This window comes from Phyllopteryx taeniolatus, chromosome 10, assembly GCF_024500385.1.
Source record: "Phyllopteryx taeniolatus isolate TA_2022b chromosome 10, UOR_Ptae_1.2, whole genome shotgun sequence".
Lineage (NCBI taxonomy): Eukaryota > Metazoa > Chordata > Actinopteri > Syngnathiformes > Syngnathidae > Phyllopteryx > Phyllopteryx taeniolatus.
Window position 1 is genome coordinate 5,672,671 of NC_084511.1, and position 21,036 is coordinate 5,693,706.

General features: G+C 43.2%; 1 protein-coding gene across 2 annotated transcripts in view; it reads right to left on the bottom strand.

The window, feature by feature from the left end:
- Positions 1-7,692: 7,692 nt before the first annotated feature.
- LOC133485264 (uncharacterized) overlaps positions 7,693-21,036 on the bottom strand; it is a 53,030-nt gene continuing 39,686 nt past the window's right edge. For both annotated transcript variants that reach the window (XM_061788696.1, XM_061788695.1), the window contains 2 exons: positions 7,989-8,361; positions 7,693-7,905 (listed from right to left, as the gene is read on the bottom strand). In XM_061788696.1, coding sequence (XP_061644680.1) covers positions 7,727-7,905; positions 7,989-8,361 — 552 coding nt within the window. In that variant the 3' untranslated portion in view covers positions 7,693-7,726. The remainder of the gene's footprint in view (positions 7,906-7,988; positions 8,362-21,036) is intronic.

A 21,036-nucleotide genomic window follows, 5' to 3' on the forward strand; every position in this document is an offset into this window, starting at 1 on the left:
GGTGTGTATGTGCAGTTTTTTATTTAATACCAAAATGTTTAGAGAGAAAAAAAGCAAGTAACTTTTCTCTCGAGCAGTGAGTAAAAAGTTTGCATTGCATGCTCATATTTAGTGTACTCTTTGACAGTGTCGAGGAAATAAACCAATAAAATCAGCATCATCAAATAACAGGAACTCTTCCTTAGTAAAAACGTGTTTACATGAGAGGGCAACATGGCGCCACAAGAATTTATAAGGACACAGTGAAAAATCTTAAGCACTATATGTTTGGACTGGATCATTTTGTAGCTATTCCTTGTTGTGACACAATACACAAACATACCGGACATGCTGCATTAAAACCGCTAATGTTTTGATATGAAAATACTATGTACTAGTATTGCACCAGGTACCAGTGCCAATACCGGACTGCGATGTTTCGATGTGAAACATTTTACGCTACTAATTTTTTTTTGTAGGGGCATACTGATAGTTAAAAACATTTTTGGGGTGGTACTCAATATAAAAAAAGCCTAATTAATTATAGGCTTTGTAATCAATTTATTTTGATTAATTGCATTACAATTGTATACAAATATTTGTCCTAAAAAGAAACATGGTTTAAATTAAAGGGATTTTCGTGGATGACTGAATCAAATAATTGACACAGACAAGAATATTATCAAGTCTAAAATCGTGCACTTATTAAGGTTCTGCCTTGTTTGGAAGACAAAATGCGATTAAAATGCATCAGTATTTTTTTAACTAATTAATTTGTTTTGTAATTAATTAATTGCAATTAATGCATCAAAGTCCCACCCCTATAAACAATACACAACAGCTCTCCTCAACTCAACATATTTTTTGTTTCTGTAGCAGAAAATAATCATACAATAATTACGGCGTAAACGAAAACACTAATTGCTAAGAACGAACTCAATGCGTTTTTCTGAGGACCCCTTGGGTGCCCAACAAGCTACCTGATGTACAATACACATAGCTCAGTACTGAACGATCCATGCACAAAAACAGCAATGATGTGGAATGACTCAATCTGTGTGCATTATACTGCCTGGGACATTTCCGTCTGATATTTCCACATTTTCTTCACGAATGCAGGCAAAACCTCAATGTAAAAAGAAAAAATAACGGCTACAAACGAATGCAATGCGTTTTCCCAAGTACCTGTTAGCTACCCAGCAAGGTGCCTTATGTAAAATACACAAAGTTCAGCACCATCTGAACAATGCATGCACAAAACTCAGCAATAACATGGAATTTACAACAATTACATCTTCCAAAGAATCTTTTTCCCCACCGGCTATTCTTCAAAACAGAATACAAATCACATACAAGGGGCATAATACAGTATGCATCGCCTACGTCATATCGAAGTGATGGCTCTGTTGTTGTAATGCAGAATTCCAGCCTCGGGGGCAACAGAAGTTACATACAATAGCTTCAAATGAATACATTTGTCTGACAATCATGGTGCAAATGTATTGTTAACAATTGCCACACGCTGCCATGCGCTGCCACACAATGCTGAAGTTTTGTGGGCAGTTACAATTCAGCGTCAAGAAAATTGATGTTTGGAGTTGGAGTATTTGGGACTCCAAAGCTGTGTTGTCTGGGACTTCTGCTAGCTGTCAGTTAAAGCGTGCGAAATGTCCGTGTTTGGGGTACGGTCAGGAGGCGATTGAGTCAAGCCACATTTGCTGATCACTGGCAATGTGTCCTGCAATTAAGAACTCCAAATGGAGAAATAAAAAAATATCCTAATTCGCTGCATATTTGTATCCATATTTTTCAGGAAAAGCTGTTTGAACTTTATTACAGGATCAGTGATAAGAAAATGTTGTTTGTCCGTGGTGACTTCAACATTGATTTACTAAATCATAATCATAATCAGAATCATCTTTATTTGCCAAATATGTCCAAAAAACCCACAAGGAATTTGTCTCCGGTAATTGGAGCCGCTCTAGTACGACTACAGACAGTCAATTGACAGAGAACACTTTTGAGACATAAAGACATTGAGAAAAACAGTCACTGAGCAATAAAGGGTTGCTAGTTATCTGGTAATGCCGGTACATATTTTTATTTTTTATTTTTTGGACAATTGTGCAAAAAGATGCAGAGTACTCTAGCACTTAGAGCAGTTCGAATGACTAATATTGCAATAGTCCGGTGCAATGACCATTGTGCAAAGAGCGCTGAGACTTCAAGCGAGTAGTACGATAGTCTGGGACAATGTTGATTGTGCAAATGTTGCATTTATACACTGTCCTCAATCAGTGTGTAAATGGAACAAATGCTACTCTGGCATGAGTGGCCAGTATTGGTCAACAACAGATATGCAAATAGTGCAGCGTGGCGAGACTACTACGGTGAGTGCACGAGTATTATATAATTGGCCCGACAAAAATGTGACATCAAACTCAAGACAAAAGACAAAAAATTGCCAGCATGTTGCAATGGAATTGTAGGTTATGTGTTTAAGAAGTTGATTGCAAGAGGGAAGAAGCTGCTAGAATGTCTGCTAGTTCTAGTTTGCATTGATCGGTAGCGCCTACCTGAGGGAAGGAGCTGGAAGAGCTGGTCACCGGGATGTGGAGGATCCAAGAGGATTTTGCACGCTCTTGTCTTAGTTCTGGCAGCGTGCAAGTCCTCAAGGGTGGGTAGGGGGTACCGACAATCCTTTCAGCAGTTTTGATAGTCCGTTGCAGTCAGAGTTTGTCCTTTTTTGTAGCAGCACCAAACCAGACTGTGATGGAAGAACACAGGACTGATTCGATGACCGCCGTGTAGAACTGCCTCAGCAGCTCCCGTGGCAGGCCGTGCTTTCTCAGAAACCGCAGGAAGTACATCCTCTGCTGGGCCTTTTTGAGGACGGAGTTGATGTTGATCACCCACTTCAGGTCCTGAGAGACTGTACTTCCCAAGAACTTGAAGGTCTCGACGGTTGACACAAGGCAGCTGGACAGCGTGAGGGGCAGCTGTGGCGAAGGATGCCTCCTGAAGTCCACGATCATCTCTACAGTCTTGAGCGTGTTCAGCTCCAGGTTGTGTCGGCCGCACCACATCTCCAGCAGCTCCGCTTCCTGTCGATATGCAGACTCGTCACTGTCCTTGATGAGGCCGATGACAGTGGTGTGATCTGCAAATTTCAGGAGTTTCCACATCCACATGAGCATAATGGGGTTTATGCCATGCACTTCTGGATTTAAGGACTGATCCGCACCGCCTCTTCCGGTCTGTTTATGTCGATGCAAATTTACTGGATTATTTACAATTCACTCAAGGCACACCGAAAATTTCACCGAACAGATTGAGTTGTATCCTTAAAGTAAATTCATCCACGTCAACACTCGAGTTCAATATGGACTGATCGTCCACTACATAGATAGCATAGCTATTAATGTTGGCTCACTAGAACCCACTCATTCTTTGGTCAACTACAAGAAACGACACAATCAATGACATTTTACTGTCTTTTAACAAAGCAACTGACATTAACACAACATTCTCATTTTTCCTCCTTTTGTGGTGATTTCAAGTAGCAAGCCGTTTTTTTTTTATCTGTGAGACCAACCACTTGATTAAGCACAGTGAGGAAGACGACAGCTGGCCAGGCTTGTCGTCGCCATACTTTTGCACACAAAACATTCTGAACTTGTATCACGTATTTAAAAGAGGGTTTTACTCTTTGTCAGTGAAGGCTAACAAATATAATTCAGAACACTGTAAATAAATAGAAAACTGATCATTTGGGGGAAGTCAGCAACCATATGTGCCCATCCTGCGTAAGATTTCGATTAAAAACTTGGAACAGTACGTACACTGGGAAAAGCATGGAGATGCAGAGTTGAAAGGAGTCATACTTGCGTGACAACAGCGTGGCTTGACTCTTTTTGACTCACTGGCTCCAAGTCAGCCTTCGATCATCCACAAGCCCCAAAATATTTTTTTTTGTTGGCACGAAAAGCTTTTCATTCTGCCCTATGCTACGCTCAGCGGTGTCGTGTGCTGTGTGGCTGCCATTCTCACGGGCTAATACTATAGAAGCCTCACACAAAGGCACCCATCAGTGCTTTTTGTTCTCTGAAACTTTAACCGTTTCATTTCACTTCAGGAGCATGCCATAGCATTGACTGGCAGTGTTTACAAAAATCTAACCCTGACACCATGTCGACTGTGGGCCCTGGAAGTCCTTGGCATACCCACAATCACCTGACCAACGAGAACTACGGTACACAGTGCTACACTAATAATTCCTTTTCCCAGGAAAGTAATTAGACTACAGTTACTTCTTTAATCCAACAATAGTTACTTTTGCATCAATATGTCTCACCAATCAGTAATTTATAGCTGGTGATTCAAACAGAGATTAGACCTAGTGTGCGGCAGTATTTAACCAAGACTACACTTTTTTCCAACAAATGGAAGAAAGCAATTGGGAAGTGATTGTTGATTCTACAATACACAGTGATGGTGCAGTAACATAAAAGTGGCTGCTGTCTCTACGTCGGAGATGAGATCCTGCCCCAAGTGGAGGAATTCAAGTATCTTGGCCTCTCGTTCACGAGTGAGGGAAGAATGGAACGGGAGATCGACAGGCGGATCGCTGCAGCGTCTGCCGTGATGCAGACTTTGTATCGGTCCATTGTGGTAAAGAAGGAGCTAAGCCGAAAGAAAAAGCTCTCAATTTACCGGTCTAGCTACGACGGTATCACAGACATCTGTGTCAACCAATCAGCGTTCGTCAGAACAGCCCACGCCCACGAGAGTTCCTGGTAGTCTAATCTTTAGTACACTGACTTTTGAGCTCCCATTTTACCAATCAGCCTCAAGTGAGCATGCATTTTGAACATTTGACAGAACACCCACAAACGTTTTCGTCCAGTTTCGTCTCATCAATGAAAAAGTGTCTCGTCATGATTTAGTCATCAAAGAGCCATGTTTAGTTCATCACTGTCATTTTGTCATGAAAAAAGGGGCATCAACGAAATCTTTTCGTCATCAAAACAACACTGCCCCTCCCCCACATCAGTGTGCACAATCAAACACTATTTATCCCCAAACGGCACTTCAAACGGCATGAGCCGCATCGGAAAAAAAGGACAAAATATTAAAGTGTTAATTTTTGTGGTTTTTTTCTAAATACATTAAATATTTTTGCCGGCACGGTGGCCGACTGGTTAGAGCGTCAGCCTCACAGTTCTGAGGACCCGGGTTCAATCCCCGGCCCCGCCTGTGTGGAGTTTGCATGTTCTCCCCGTGCCTGCGTGCGTTTTCTCCGGGCACTCCGGTTTCCTCCCACATCCCAAAAACATGCATTAATTGGAGACTCTAAATTGCCCGTAGGTATGTGAGTGCGAATGGTTGTTTGTTTCTATGTGCCCTGTGATTGGCTGGCAACCAGTTCAGGGTGTACCCCGCCTCCTACCCGATGACAGCTGGGATAGGCTCCAGCACACCTGCGACCCTTGTGAGGAGAAGCGGCTCAGAAAATGGATGGATTAAATATTTTTGATGACAAGCGCTGAAAACAATATAGTACTGAATTGTACATATATGGCTTAAAAGTCTTTTTCACCTTCTAAATTGTCCTGATTTTGCAGCCGGGGCTAAAAACTGACATCTGAGGCTTGTGCGTATATAAACACCAAGCGTCCTTATTCCATGCAGTGGTCATTTGGCAGAATTGCACTTCCTTGTTCATAAATAACTTCAGCCAGTTCTACTATCTACTTCTATAGTCCTATTGGGTCTTTTTAGGCAGTATTGACTGGTAAATGTTTAACTAACACTGGTCAGGAAAGTTCAATTCCACAACAGGTAACTTACTGAAAAATGTTTGCTCCAAGTCTAAAAGTCCTAAACAATGTTTTTCCATTGTTTAGGACTTTTAGACAAGTCAGGCCTTAACAGTCTTTATGAAAAAGTTGTCAATCGTTCTTTTCATCTTGTCATCCGTGGCTATTTCCACTCTAAATCTAATGGGCCTAAGCCACTAAACTAGGTCTGTCAATATAACAATTTTTTTTAAATGATCACAATAAATGATAGGATCGTTGATGTTGTTTTTTTAATGCCGCTGATATAATGTAATAATTAAGGTATATTAATTAAACTATATCCTTTTTAAGAGCAATTAACTTAATTCTCAAGAATATTAAACATTGACATTGAAATGTAGAACAATAAAAAAAACATCTATATATCATAAATATAAATAAAACAGACTCAGGTTCATAAAAAATCAACTTAAACAAAATATTAAATAATTGGCACAAAGGTATAAAGAGTAATTAAATTAATGCCTTAACAGGCAATATACTAACAATCAAGTCTCCAGTTTGCAACGTAGCAACATTAATAACATCACAATATGTAGATCAAAGCAACGGGTTGTGGGTCAAGATTTGTACTACTTTTCAAAAGTCTGACGCATTTCTTTAAGCGCTGCTTTCTGAACATGTTCAATGACTAATCTCTTACAATAGTGATAACGTACGGTAACTGTATAATGTGAGCGTACATGCGCCATATACACTGTCACATTTATATTTGCATTGTTGGGCAGTCTTACTAAATTGCAAGCTGATGGGAAATGTGTGTATTTTGTTCCTAGCTGAAGAAAGAAAATGTTCCCACATCGTCATGGTGGCGTTCGGCTTTGGAACTAATTCTCATTATGCCGCTCAACTTTCTGTAATTCCACAGCTACATGCTTGCCGTCAGAAAACTCAAGCTAGCGGTTGCATTTCAAATGCATGCACACATAGAGATGCACACGGATGACCATGGCCAATTGGAGGGAGGTCCCGCCCTTCGCTTTCTGACTGGTTCAGAGAGCACAATGGGTTTCGTGTGTGTCTACTTTCAAAGTCAGAGATATTTTATTAATCTTCTTCAAATGGTCAGCGTACCGGTGCGTCTAATTATTTTTTTAGGTGCACCATTCAGAAATTAGGGCCAAATCAGTCGCACTTGAGAGACCTGTATTACCACAACAATGAAAATTTATCGGTTCGGGAACAAACTTTCATGTTCATTTTATTTATCGAACGATAACCCGCCGTACTCTGCCTCTGATTGTCTAGCAGCTGTTGGTCGGACACATACTTTTGGATTACTCCTTGGAATTGTTGTGCATGGAAGCACTTCAACAACACACACATATATACGTAGGGCTAGTCTTAAGCCATGCTTTGCGCCCATGGACACATATCGATCATACATTATGAGTCCTTGCTAATTTTTGTGCATCGCAGAAGCAGGACGCACATCAAACGAGATCCCTGCAACTGTGTCGCTAAATATGGGTTAAAGTTTCCCTTCATGTACACACTTTTGCCTGTCAATTTTTTTTTTGATAGGTAACATACTTTGCGCCGTAAGTTGCGATTGCATCTTTCAGGTCCTTTTTTGTGCATATGCAGCGTTGATAAATGATGCCCCAGAGCAGGGAATTGAGCTACAGTACTTTCCATAGCTGACATGTTCTTCAAATTACGACAATCAACAGCGCTTATACTGGTTGCAGCCAATCAATATATTCCATTCCATTCTGCCATAGTTCCATTGTTCTAAAAAATGACAATGTGATTCAAACAGCTACTGACTCATAAATTTATAAACAAAAGTATCAGAAATCAATAGTACCTCTATTTCTAAGTGGTGTGTGGGTACAAAATCAAGCGTGAGGAATCAAAGAGAACTTTTATTGTAGCAAAACTGGTCAGATAGAGATAGAAGTTAAGTTTGCCTCTCCTATTATGTCGATCTCCTCGTCGACCTCCTCCTCCTCGCTCACTGAAGACAGTGACCAGGTGATGGAGACCGGATCGGGGATGGATTCCAACCCTCCAACCACGTCGATGTACTCCTCCTCTTCACTTCCTCTTCCCATGCTGACCTCTGTTGATGAGAATAAAGACAAAACGTCACTCTGCTCTGAAAGCTTCCTTTTTCTGCATCTTCCCTGCAGTCCGAGTAAGCACCTGTGTTGGTGTTGGTGTTGGTGAGCTCTTTGTTTTGTTCGATCACCCTTGTCTCTTCTATGTATACTGTATCTCCTGCGCTTGCCGGCATGGCGGTCTCTTCAGACGACTTCACAAGAAGCAGAGCCTTTGGCTCAAGGTGTTTCTTCTTGACTTCACTGCCAATATCCTCGGTCTCTTCTTCTGGCTGGGCTCGCCTCTTGGCCGCCCTCTTCACAACCTCCTCCTCCTCCATTGCATTGTTTTCACATCTCTCTTGATTCTCCTCAAGTGGGTCACCATCATCTGCAGGAGTTCCAGACATTGTTGAGATTGGACTTTCACCATGAAGCTGTGTCTTCGTCTTGGGTCGTTTTGCCGGGAGAGGCTGATCCTTTAGAAAAGACAATGCCATTTCATTTAAGTGGTCAAAAAAATATTTATTCACTACAAATAATATATCTTTGTTCATCGATATGTGCCACTGGTATACAGTGTAATGCAAATGCTCTTCCACTAGAGCAGTGATTCTCAAAGTGTGTTAGTGGTAGGTAGTATGTGTCAGAATAAAAGTATATAAGTTATCCTCTAATCCTATTTCAAAGCATGCGTTTAGCGTTGACCCGACTATTTTAGTTTATAGGACCTGGACTAGGCGGCACGGTGGCCGACTGGTTAGAGCGTCAGCCTCACAGTTCTGAGGACCCGGGTTCAATCCCCGGCCCCGCCTGTGTGGAGTTTGCATGTTCTCCCCGTGCCTGCGTGGGTTTTCTCCGGGTACTCCGGTTTCCTCCCACATCCCAAAAACATGCATGAATTGGAGACTCTAAATTGCCCGTAGGCATGACTGTGAGTGCGAATGGTTGTTTGTTCCTATGTGCCCTGCGATTGGCTGGCAACCAGTTCAGGGTGTACCCCGCCTCCTGCCCGATGACAGCTGGGATAGGCTCCAGCACGCCCGCGACCCTAGTGAGGAGAAGCGGCTCAGAAAATGGATGGATGGATGGATGGACCTGGACTATGGACGACGTCAAAAAGACCGTAGAAGGACTGACACCACATAAAGCAGACATAAACCAGTTTGTGGAGGCGAAAATTTAAGGCGATCATATTATTTAAATGGTGCGGAAATCCAACAAGTGTGGATGACGGCCATGGGTCCAGATTGGCATAATATTAGAGGACCATGGAATCCAAGAGATGAAAATGGGATTTTGGCCCATGATAGTCGCAAATTGGGACACCGGGTGCAAGGATTAATTAACAGAGCAACCCAGCGTTTCAGACAGAGAGTAAATTACACTGAAATAGCAAGAGTAAAACAAAAGGATGATGAGCCTTTTGAGGAATACAGAGTAAGAATGACAACTGTATTCAAGACTCACGGTAGCCTACAGGAGGATGGAGATGTAAATGAGCCATTTCAACAGCAGTTGAAGAATGCTCTCCATGCAGGTTTAAAAGACGCAATTCGCAGCTGGGTTAACAAACATTACATTGGCCTGCCTACAGGCACCTTGGAGGAGTACGGAAATCACGCCCTCCATCCTGAAAATAAATAAATAAATAAATGAAAGATAAAAAGAATCAGTAACAGCATTAATGACTGAAGGGAAAAAGGTGATCCCCAAATTACAAGACAAAATGTCAGAGAATGATTTGCATATTACACTCTAGTACAAAGGTACACCTGGTCCAGATGTGGAATATGAGAGAAAATTGGCAAAAATAACACCAGCCAGAGTCACTGTGACTTATTTATACACTGATACAGAAAGTAGAGCAGTTGCAGGAGTGACATTAAATGAAAAGATGGAAGCACTGTTTAGAATGTGGACTCCGCCCCACATCTCATTGTACAAAAATAGACATAAAAAATGGAAAGACTTAGGGAGAATAGTTGAACAAGGTGAGGAAGCAACTGATTGGGTTACCTTTTCAACCAATACAGAAATAAGTGCCTCAACATGATTAGAAAGAAAGGTACTATTTTGGACAATTCAGGCACAAGAAGGGATACACCTACATTCTCAGCAAAAATGAGACTTAATGCTCACTGAGGATGAGGAAGATTTGTTGAAGGAAGTGTCAGAGAAGTTATGGTCTAAAGGTCCTACAGATGTTGGGTTAATAAAAGGAACCTTACCAGTACAAATCAGGCAGAATACTGAATACATGTGTGAGACTGTGTGAGACAATAGCCATTGAAACAGGATGCATATGAAGGCATCAAACCAGTAATTGAAGATTTGATTGCTGCTGGAGTAATAGTAAAATGTGATGACTCGCCATGCAACACTCCAATATTCCCACTAAAGAAAGTGCCACAATCTGTAGGATGCCGCATGGTGCAAGACTTACAAGCAGTAAATAATGCAGTCATTCAAAGAGCTCCATGTGTGCCTGACCCTTACACTTTGTTGAATACACTCAGGCCAGATGCTACAGTCTTTACTGTAGTAGATATCAGCAATGCATTATTTTCTATACCCTTAGATAAGGATAGTCAGTTTTGGTTTGCATTTACATTTGGAGGTTTAAGATACACTTTTGCTAGATTGCCACAAGGCAATAAAGCCCCCACACCTCCAGGCATTGACCACATCCTTAAAAGGTCATGGAATGTGATACCACCTACTCAAGCCTTAATAAAAAGAAGCAGCTGCAGGACATACACATGTGTTAGCAGTAGAAGATAACAAATTATTGTAGTATCTGGGTTCAAAATTATGCGGAAATCACTGCGCACCTGAGTAAAATGATGTATGAGGAAGACCTCAAAATGACATCACCCTTAAAGTGGATTGATGAAGCAGAAAAAGCTTTTTGTGAAATAAAACATGATTGTCAAGAGTTAGCAGAAACAACAGCCAAAAGCAGAAGTGACCTGAAAGATTAGCCTTTAGGAAAAGGAGAGGTCCTATTTGTAGATGGCTCATCTAAGAAAAATGAACTAGGGAGAACACAAACAGGTTATGCAGTAGTGACTAAAGACCCTATAATAAAAGCTGAGCGGTTACCATCAAATTATTCAGCTCAGACAGGAGAATTAGTAGCGTTAACAGAAGTGTGTAAAATAATGAGAGGAAGGGATGTTACTATTTACACAGATAGTCAATATGCATTTGCCACAGTACACACCTTTGGACAATATTGGAAGAATAGAGGCATGATATCATCAACAGGCAAATTGGTTACACATGCAGAATTCTTATCAACATTACAAAAAGACATCTATGTATGACAAAATATAATAAAACTATCCTACCAAAAAATCTATACAAATGGGCTGCTATATTGAGTCACGGTGTAACACGTTTCAACAAGAGGGATGGTGGGGCAGATACATCAATATTATACAACTTATGGTTTTAATTCTTCTTTGTAGGGCATGTTTGACATGTGCAAGGCACAATCCACAAGGTAATTTGAGACTACGTAGAGGACGCTTCCCTACACCACAATACCCGTTTCAAATTATCCATATGGACTTTATTGAATTAAACCAAAGTGAGGGAAAAATATGTTTGGTCATTATATATGCATTTTCAAAATGGATAGAAATCTTCCCAATCAAATATCCAGATGCATTGACAGTGGAAAAAGCACTTTGTAAGGATATCATTCCAAGATATGGTATTCCTGAAAAAATATACAGTGATAACGGTACCCATTTTGTTAACCAAATTGTGAAAAAGATAGGAGTGATGTTTCACATTGAGCTAAAGAATCATTACCACCCTCAGAGCGCTGGATTAGTGGAAAGGATGAATGGAACAATAAAAAACAGACTAAAAAAGTGCATTGAAGAAACAGGAAGGCCGTGGACACAGTGTTTGGAATTAGTAAAGCTGTATATAAACATAACAAGTACTTCAGGCCTAACATCCTATGAAACATTGTTTGGAAGGCCTTATAAACTACGTCAATTTAAGAACCAATGGAAAACAAATGATGAAGCTAATTTAGCTGACTACATGCGTAAAATGTTAGAAAAACAACAACAAGCACAAAAACAAGTAACTCAATGTGCTTTACATGATTAAAAGCATTAAAAAACGAACGAAAAAACAGCTTATAAACATTGAAATCAAAGAGGAAAAAAAGTACAATTATAACAGCGTACAGTGCAAGAAATATAATTTAAAAGAGGAAATGCTCTAAAAAGCATGAGAAAAAGAGAGTTTTTAACCTGGATTTAAAAACATTCATACTTGGGGCTGACGTCACTTCTGTTGGGAACCTATTCCATTTGTGTGCAGCATAATAGCTAAATGCTGCTTCACTGTGTTTCCTGTGGACTCTGTGTTCCACTATTTGACCTGAGTCTGTCAATCTCAGAGCCCTACTGGGTTTATATACCATTAGCATTTCTGTCATGTATTCAGGATCTAAACCATTTTGTGATTTATAGACCAGTAGCAGAACTTTAAAATCTATTCTACAGCTGATTGGGAGCCAGTGTAAAGACTTTAGAATTGGAGTAATATGCTCTGACCTCTCTGTTCTGGTCTGCAGCATTCTAAATGAGGTGCAGCTGTTTAATGCTGTTTTGGGGGAGTCCAGTCAGAAGACCATTACAATAGTCAAGTCTGCTTGAGATAAAAGGATGGATGAGCTTCTCCTGGTCTGCTTGGCACATGCAAGCCTTGACTCTGGATATGTTCTTCAGATGGTAGTAGGCAGTTTTAGTAAATTATTTGATATGACTGTTGAAAGTAAGGTCGGAATCTATCAGCAAGGTTTCCGACTTGGTCTTTGATTTTTAAAGACAGTGACTGCAGGTATTTACTAACAGCAATCCTATTTTCTTTATTGCCAAAACCAATTATCTCAGTTTTGTTGTGGTTTAACTGAAGAAAATCATGGCTCATCCAGTTATCTGTTTTAGACAGTGACACAACATCTCAATTGAACTGTAGTCATCTGGAGACACTGCTAGATATAACTGTGTGTCATCTGGATAGCTATGATAGTCAAAATTAAAGTTCTAAAGAATTTGACCCAAGGGTAGCATGTGCAAGCTGAACAGGAGGGGTCCAAGAACTGACCCTTGAGGGACCCCATAGGTGATTGCCATTCGATGAGATTGAACACTTCCAATGGTTACAAAATAACTTCTTTCCTCCAGGTAGGACCTGAACTATTTTAGGACTGTTCCATTTAGTCCTACCCACGTTTCCAACTTGTTCAGCAGTATATTACGATCTACCATATCAAAAGCCGCACTGAGATCCAAGACCGGAATTGACACCTTTCCCGAGTTAGTATTCAACCTTATATCATTTAGCACTTTGATAAGAACAGATTCTGTACTGTGATGAGTTCGAAAACCTTATTGAAATTTGTACAGTGTTCCCTCGCCACTTCGTGCTTCACGTTTTACCGCTTCAGTGCTTCGCGGGGTTTTCCAAAATATTCATTAAAAAAAAAAGAAATAAATACAGCCATATCGCCACAAACATCCGCAAAACTCCTTCAATAACCTTCAATAAGGAAGCGAAACGTGTGGTAACTCCGCATAATAAGAGAATTGTGAAAATGGAAGCGGCATTGGCATTGTGGATTGCTGATTGCAGGGAAAAGACAGTGAGTTTGGACACTAATATTATCAGGACAAAATTACTGTATAATAAATGTTAATTCCTGTATAAGGTTTTATAATTAAAGATTTAAGTTAATACGTGTGCTGTTGTAATCTTTGTCTCAATTATGTAAAGTATAAATTCTAATGCAGCCCTATGAGGGGCACAAGTCAGTGCAAACTGTAGGCCGGTCCCAAGCCCGGATAAATGCAGAGGGTTGCGTCAGGAAGGGCATCCGGCTTAAAACCTTGCCAAACAAATATGAGCGTTCATCCAAAGAATTCCATACCGGATCGGTCGTGGCCCGGGTTAACAACGTCCGCCACCGGCGCCGTCAACCTGCAGGGCGCTGTTGGAAATTCAGCTACTGTGGGTCGAAGTCGAAGTCGAAGAAGAAGAAGAGGTGGAAAGCGGGTTCTTCGGCAGAAAGAGAAGAGGAAAACACAGAGCCTAGAACTGAATGTGGGGACTTTGAATGTTGGGACTATGACAGGAAAATCCCGGGAGTTGGTTGACATGATGATTAGGAGAAAGGTTGATATATTGTGTGTCCAGGAGACCAGGTGGAAAGGCAGTAAGGCTAGAAGTTTAGGGGGAGGGTTTAAATTATTTTACCATGGTGTAGATGGGAAGAGAAATGGAGTCGGGGTTATTTTAAAAGAAGAGTTGGCTAAGAATGTCTTGGAGGTGAAAAGAGTATCAGATCGAGTGATGAGGCTGAAATTTGAAATTGAGGGTGTTATGTGTAATGTGATTAGTGGCTATGCCCCACAGGTAGGATGTGACCTAGAGGTGAAAGAGAAATTCTGGAAGGAGCTAGATGATGTAGTTCTGAGCATCCCAGACAGAGAGAGAGTCGTAATTGGTGCAGATTGTAATGGACATGTTGGTGAAGGTAATAAGGGTGATGAAGAAGTGATGGGTAAGTACGGTATCCAGGAAAGGAACTTGGAGGGACAGATGGTGGTAGACTTTGCAACAAGGATGCAAATGGCTGTAGTGAACACTTTTTTCCAGAAGAGGCACGAACATAGGGTGACCTACAAGAGCGGAGGTAGAAGCACACAGGTGGATTACATCTTGTGCAGACGATGTAATCTGAAGGAGGTTACCAACTGTAAGGTAGTGGTAGGGGAGAGTGTGGCTAGACAGCATAGGATGGTGGTGTGTAAGATGACTCTGGTGGTGGGGAGGAAAATTAGGAAGACAAAGGCAGAGAAGAGAACCATGTGGTGGAAGCTGAGACAGGACGAGTGTTGTGCAGCTTTTCGGGAAGAGGTGATACAGGCTCTCGGTGGACGGGAAGAGCTTCCAGAAGACTGGACCACTGCAGCCAAGGTGATCAGAGAAGCAGGCAGGAGAGTACTTGGTGTATCTTCTGGCAGGAAAGGAGAGAAGGAGACTTGGTGGTGGAACCTCACAGTACAGGAAATCATACAAGGAAAACGGTTAGCTAAGAAGAAGTGGGACACTGAGAGGACCGAGGAGAGGCGAAAGGAATACATTGAGATGCGACACAGGGCAAAGGTAGAGGTGGCAAAGGCAAAACAAGAGGCGAAGTAAAACAGAATATATGTGCATGAATGAGAGGGGTGGTGGGGGAAGAATGAGGCTACAGGGAGAAGAGATGGCAAGGGTAGAGGACTTTAAATACTTGGGGTCAACCGTCCAGAGCAATGGTGAGTGTGGTCAGGAAGTGAAGAAACGGGTCCAAGCAGGTTGGAACGGGTGGAGGAAGGTGTCAGGTGTGTTATGTGACAGAAGAGTCTCTGCTAGGATGAAGGGCAAAGTTTATAAAACAGTGGTGAGGCCAGCCATGATGTATGGATTAGAGACAGTGGCACTGAAGAGAAAACAGGAAGCAGAGCTGGAGGTGGCGGAAATGAAGATGTTGAGGTTCGCTCTCGGAGTGACCAGGTTGGATAAAATTAGAAATGAGCTCATCAGAGGGACAGCCAAGGTTCGATGTTTTGGAGACAAAGTTAGAGAGAGCAGACTTCAATGGTTTGGACACGTCCAGAGGAGAGAGAGTGAGTATATTGGTAGAAGGATGATGAGGATGGAGCTGCCAGGCAAGAGAGCTAGAGGAAGACCAAAGAGAAGGTTGATGGATGTCGTGAGGGAAGACATGATGGCAGTTGGTGTTCGAGAGGAGGATGCAGGAGATAGGCTCTCATGGAAAAGGATGACGCGCTGTGGCGACCCCTAACGGGACAAGCCAAAAGGAAAAGAAGAAGAAGAAGAAGATAAATTCTGTTTAGATATTTTAAACATTCTGGTACCCACATACACATCCACGAAAATTCCTGGGGGGGCAAATCCTACTTCGCGGTTTTTCACCTTTCGCGGGGGGTTCTGTTCCCCATCAAAAACGAGGGAACACTGTACATTTAAGTTCTAGAAATTGCTGAGTTGATTAAAAATAACTTTCTCATCAATCTTGGCTATGAAAGGGAGATTTGAGATGGGTCTAGAGCTTGCTAACATGGAAGCGTCCAGCATTCTATTTTTTAGCAGAGGCTTAATTGCAGCTACTTTAAGAGCTATAGGAAACTCGCCTGACTAAAGTGAGCGATTGATTATTTGCTGCAAATCAGCTAGCACAGATTTCACAATAGCTTTGAAAAAAATCTTGTATTGAGTCAAGACAGCTCATTGATGGTTTCAACATCAATTGATCAATGATCAATGAGGGAGGGGGGGTGTTGTGACTTTGTCAACCACAGCAAACAGAGTGCGAGTATTGTTGCAGTTCTTACTGATGATTTCAGAAAAGTGTTGCTGTCTAGCCCTGAATGACGCTTGGTTAAAATTACAAAGTCTGTTTTTAGAGGTCGTAGTCAATTTGGAGTTTAGTTTTTCTCCACTTACTCATACTTATTTATTTCTATGTTTATTTATTTAAATTTTTCTTTATTTATTTATTTTTTATTTTGGGCACTCGTGGTCCCGTGCGCATCATGAAATGTAAATGTATAATGTGTCTGTCATTCTCTGCCATCAAACTCAGTGGGCAGGAGATAGGCAGGACTATCGCCGATTCAGATCCAATCAAATCGCTTGTTCCAGCATGAGCTCTTCTCTGGGGCCGGTGTTCTGTCAAAACAAATTCAGTGCCAGCCCTCCCAGTTAACGTGCATATTTGAGGTACTGTATATAGTATGTTTCATGCGCCTTCTGATTGTCCCCTTTGAAAGCCCAAACAAGACACGATGCTCTAGAACAGCCGTGGTAATGTCAAAAGCTAGGCACAGTGGTCCATTGGTATGTGTGTGTTTGTTGTGCTCCAGTACGGGTGAAGCGCTGGAGAAGTTCCTCTGCAAAAATTCTTCAGTCAATATCTTGGTCAGATAGATATACTCCGAGTCTATAATTTTTGCAAGGCCTAAAATGTTTGTTATTAACTCGCACATGAACTGCATGAAACATACTGGTCTAGAGTCTGCCACACACTGCGTGAGGTGGTCGAACACGACTGGACAGGACCATTGCATTAAAATAAGAGTTGCCGACGCATCCCCACACATTGAGTGATCGTTTACGTGGACGCCCTGAACAGCAAGCCTGTATAGGTGTTTCATGCTGTATATACAGTGTTTTGTACTTTATCACATTTCTTAAACCATAAAAAGACATTAATGGAGAGAGAGTGTCGACAAGAATTGAAGCCTCAATAAAATTGAGTCTGCCTGATCCTGGAGGTGACGTCAGACACCACTCCAGACGCTGCTCCAGTCACATGACGCTGTGAATGTCCGAGAGACGAACTCTTCACCCATTCCCCTCATTTAATTACCATCCATCCATCCATCTTCTACCGCTTATCCAAGGTCGGGTCGCGGGGGCAGTAGCTTTAGCAGGGACGCCCAGACTTCCCTTTCCCCAGCCACTTCATCCATCTCTTCCGGGGGGATCCCGAGGCGTTCCCAGGCTAGCCGAAGGATGTAGTCTCTCCAGCGTCTCCTGGGTCGTCCCCGGGGTCTCCTCCCGGTGGGACGTGCCCGGAACACCTCACCAGGGAGGCGTCCCGGAGGCATCCGAATCAGATGCCCCAGCCACCTCATCTGGCTCCTCTCGATGTGAAGGAGCAACGGCTCTACTCTGAGATCCTCCCGGATGACCGAGCTTCTCACCCTATCTCTAAGGGAGAGCCCGGACACCCTGCGGAGGAAACTCATTTCGGCCGCTTGTATCCGGGATCGCGTTCTTTCGGTCACGACCCACAGCTCGTGACCATAGGTGAGGGTAGGAACGTAGATTGACCGGTAAATCGAGAGCTTCGCCTTTCGGCTTCTTTACCACAACGGATCGATACAAAGTCTGCATCACTGCAGACGCTGCACCGATCCGCCTGTAGATCTCCCGTTCCATTCTTCCCTCGAACGCTGAATGGTTGACACAGATGTCTGTGATACCGTCGTACCTCGACCGGTAAATTGAGAGCTTTGCCTTTCGGCTTAGCTCCTTCTTTACCACAATGGACCAATACAAAGTCTGCATCACTGCAGACGCTGCACCGATCCGCCTGTCGATCTCCCGTTCCATTCTTCCCTCACTCGTGAACAAGACCCCAAGATACTTGAACTCCTCCACTTGGGGCAGGATCTCATCCCCGACCTGGAGAGGGCACGCCACCCTTTTCCGACTGAGGACCATGGTCTCAGATTTGGAGGTGCTGATTCTCATCCCAGCCGCTTCACACTCGGCTGCGAACTGCTCCAGTGAGAGTTGGAGGTCACGGCTTGATGAAGCCAACAGAACCACATCATCAGCAAAAAGCAGCGATGCAATACTGAGGCCACCAAACCGGACCCCCTCTACGCCTCGGCTGCGCCTAGAAATTCTGTCCATAAAAGTTATGAACAGAATCGGTGACAAAGGGCTGCCTTGGCGGAGTCCAACCCTCACCGGAAACGAGTCCGATTTACTGCCGGATATGCGGACCAAACTCTGACTCCGGTCGTACAGGGACCGAACAGCCCGTATCAGGGGGTTCGGTACCCCATACTCCCGAAGCACCCCCCACAGGACCACCCGAGGGACACGGTCGAACGCCTTCTCCAAGTCCACAAAACACATGTAGACTGGTTGGACGAACTCCCATGCACCATCGAGGACCCTGCCAAGGGTGTAAAGCTGGTCCACTGTTCCACAGCCAGGACGAAAACCACACTGCTCCTCCTGAATCTGGGATTCAACTTCCCGACGGACCCTCCTCTCCAGCACCCCTGAATAGACCTTACCAGGGAGGCTGAGGAGTGTGATCCCCCTGTAGTTGGAATACACCCTCCGGTCCCCCTTCTTAAAAAGGGGGACCACCACCCCAGTCTCCCAATCCAGAGGCACTGTCCCCCGATGTCCACGCGATGTTGCATAGGCGTGTCAACCAGGACACCCCTACAACATCCAGAGCCATATAATTACATTTTGACATTTTACTTTTACCTTCGTTTTAACTTTTTGAATTTTTGAGAGCGGAGTAGCCCCATTTTCAAGTTTCAGTTGCACCACTGCAGGACACCAAGGAGGATCTTCGGCTGTCCCACAGACTTCGCCTTCCAAACTCCGACCAAAATAAACATGCGTATGGACTCATGCACCACTTGCATCCTTCTCCTTGAGAGGCTTTCCCTCCTAGAGGGACGTATCCGCCAACTACAGCAGAATAGTTTGGTAACTGTAAATGTGGCAGGCACACCTGATAGCCACCCTACTAGCCCTGTTAGCATTAGCCTCAAGTGGCTAGCTAACCATAGTGAGCCTATTCAGACACAACAGATTCACTCTTTTAGCTAGTACCATTTCTACTCAGTCTACTGGCTCCTACAAGTTAGTCATAGGTGACTTCATCACTCATAACATCAAGTTTAAAAAACCCAGGCACTGTAATGTGTATTTCTGGGGCCATAGCACTCAACATTGAAACTAGCCTTAGAGAGCTGACTCGCATTAGACCGAGACACCAGCGTGGGGCTACCAAAACTAGCTAATCGGATATAGTGATACATATCGGCTTCAATGGTACAAGCCACCCAGGAAAAACTCTATTGTCAGAATTTGATACAGTCGACCAAAGAACCGTCGAGAAAACAGTTCAGCAGCTGAAACCATCAATGAGCTGTCTTGACTCAATACCATCTGACTTTTTCAAAGCTATTGCGAAGTCTGTGCTAGCTGATTTGCAGCAAATAATCAATTGCTCACTTCAGTCAGGCGAGTTTCCTAAAGCTCTTAAAGTAGCTGCTATTAAGGCTCTGCTAAAAAATAGAACGCTGGCCGCTTCCATCTTCTTCTTCTTCTTTTCCTTTCGGCTTGTCCCGTTAGGGGTCGCCACAGCGCGTCATCCTTTTCCATGAGAGCCTATCTCCTGCATCCTCCTCTCGAACACCAACTGCCATCATGTCTTCCCTCACGACATCCATCAACCTTCTCTTTGGTCTTCCTCTAGCTCTCTTGCCTGGCAGCTCCATCCTCATCATCCTTCTACCAATATACTCACTCTCTCTCCTCTGGACGTGTCCAAACCATTGAAGTCTGCTCTCTCTAACTTTGTCTCCAAAACATCGAACCTTGGCTGTCCCTCTGATGAGCTCATTTCTAATTTTATCCAACCTGGTCACTCCGAGAGTGAACCTCAACATCTTCATTTCCGCCACCTCCAGCTCTGCTTCCTGTTTTCTCTTCAGTGCCACTGTCTCTAATCCATACATCATGGCTGGCCTCACCACTGTTTTATAAACTTTGCCCTTCATCCTAGCAGAGACTCTTCTGTCACATAACACACCTGACACCTTCCTCCACCCGTTCCAACCTGCTTGGACCCGTTTCTTCACTTCCTGACCACACTCACCATTGCTCTGGACGGTTGACCCCAAGTATTTAAAGTCCTCTACCTTTGCCATCTCTTCTCCCTGTAGCCTCATTCTTCCCCCACCACCCCTCTCATTCATGCACATATATTCTGTTTTACTTCGGCTAATCTTCATTCCTCTTCTTTCCAGTGCATGCCTCCATCTTTCTAACTGTTCCTCCAGCTGCTCCCTGCTTTCACTGCAGATCACAATGTCATCTGCAAACATCATGGTCCACGGGGATTCCAGTCTAACCTCATCTGTCAGCCTATCCATCACCACTGCAAAAAGGAAGGGGCTCAGGGCTGATCCCTGATGCAGTCCCACGTCCACCTTAAATTCTTCTGTCACACCGACAGCACACCTCACCGCTGTTCTGCTGCCCTCGTACATGTCCTGTATTATTCTAACATACTTCTCTGCCACTCCAGACTTCCGCATGCAGTACCACAGTTCCTCTCTGGGTACTCTGTCATAGGCTTTCTCTAGATCTACAAAGACACAATGTAGCTCCTTCTGACCTTCTCTGTACTTTTCCATCAACATCCTCAAGGCAAATAATGCATCTGTGGTACTCTTTCTAGGCATGAAACCATACTGTTGCTCGCAAATACTCACTTCTGTCCTGAGTCT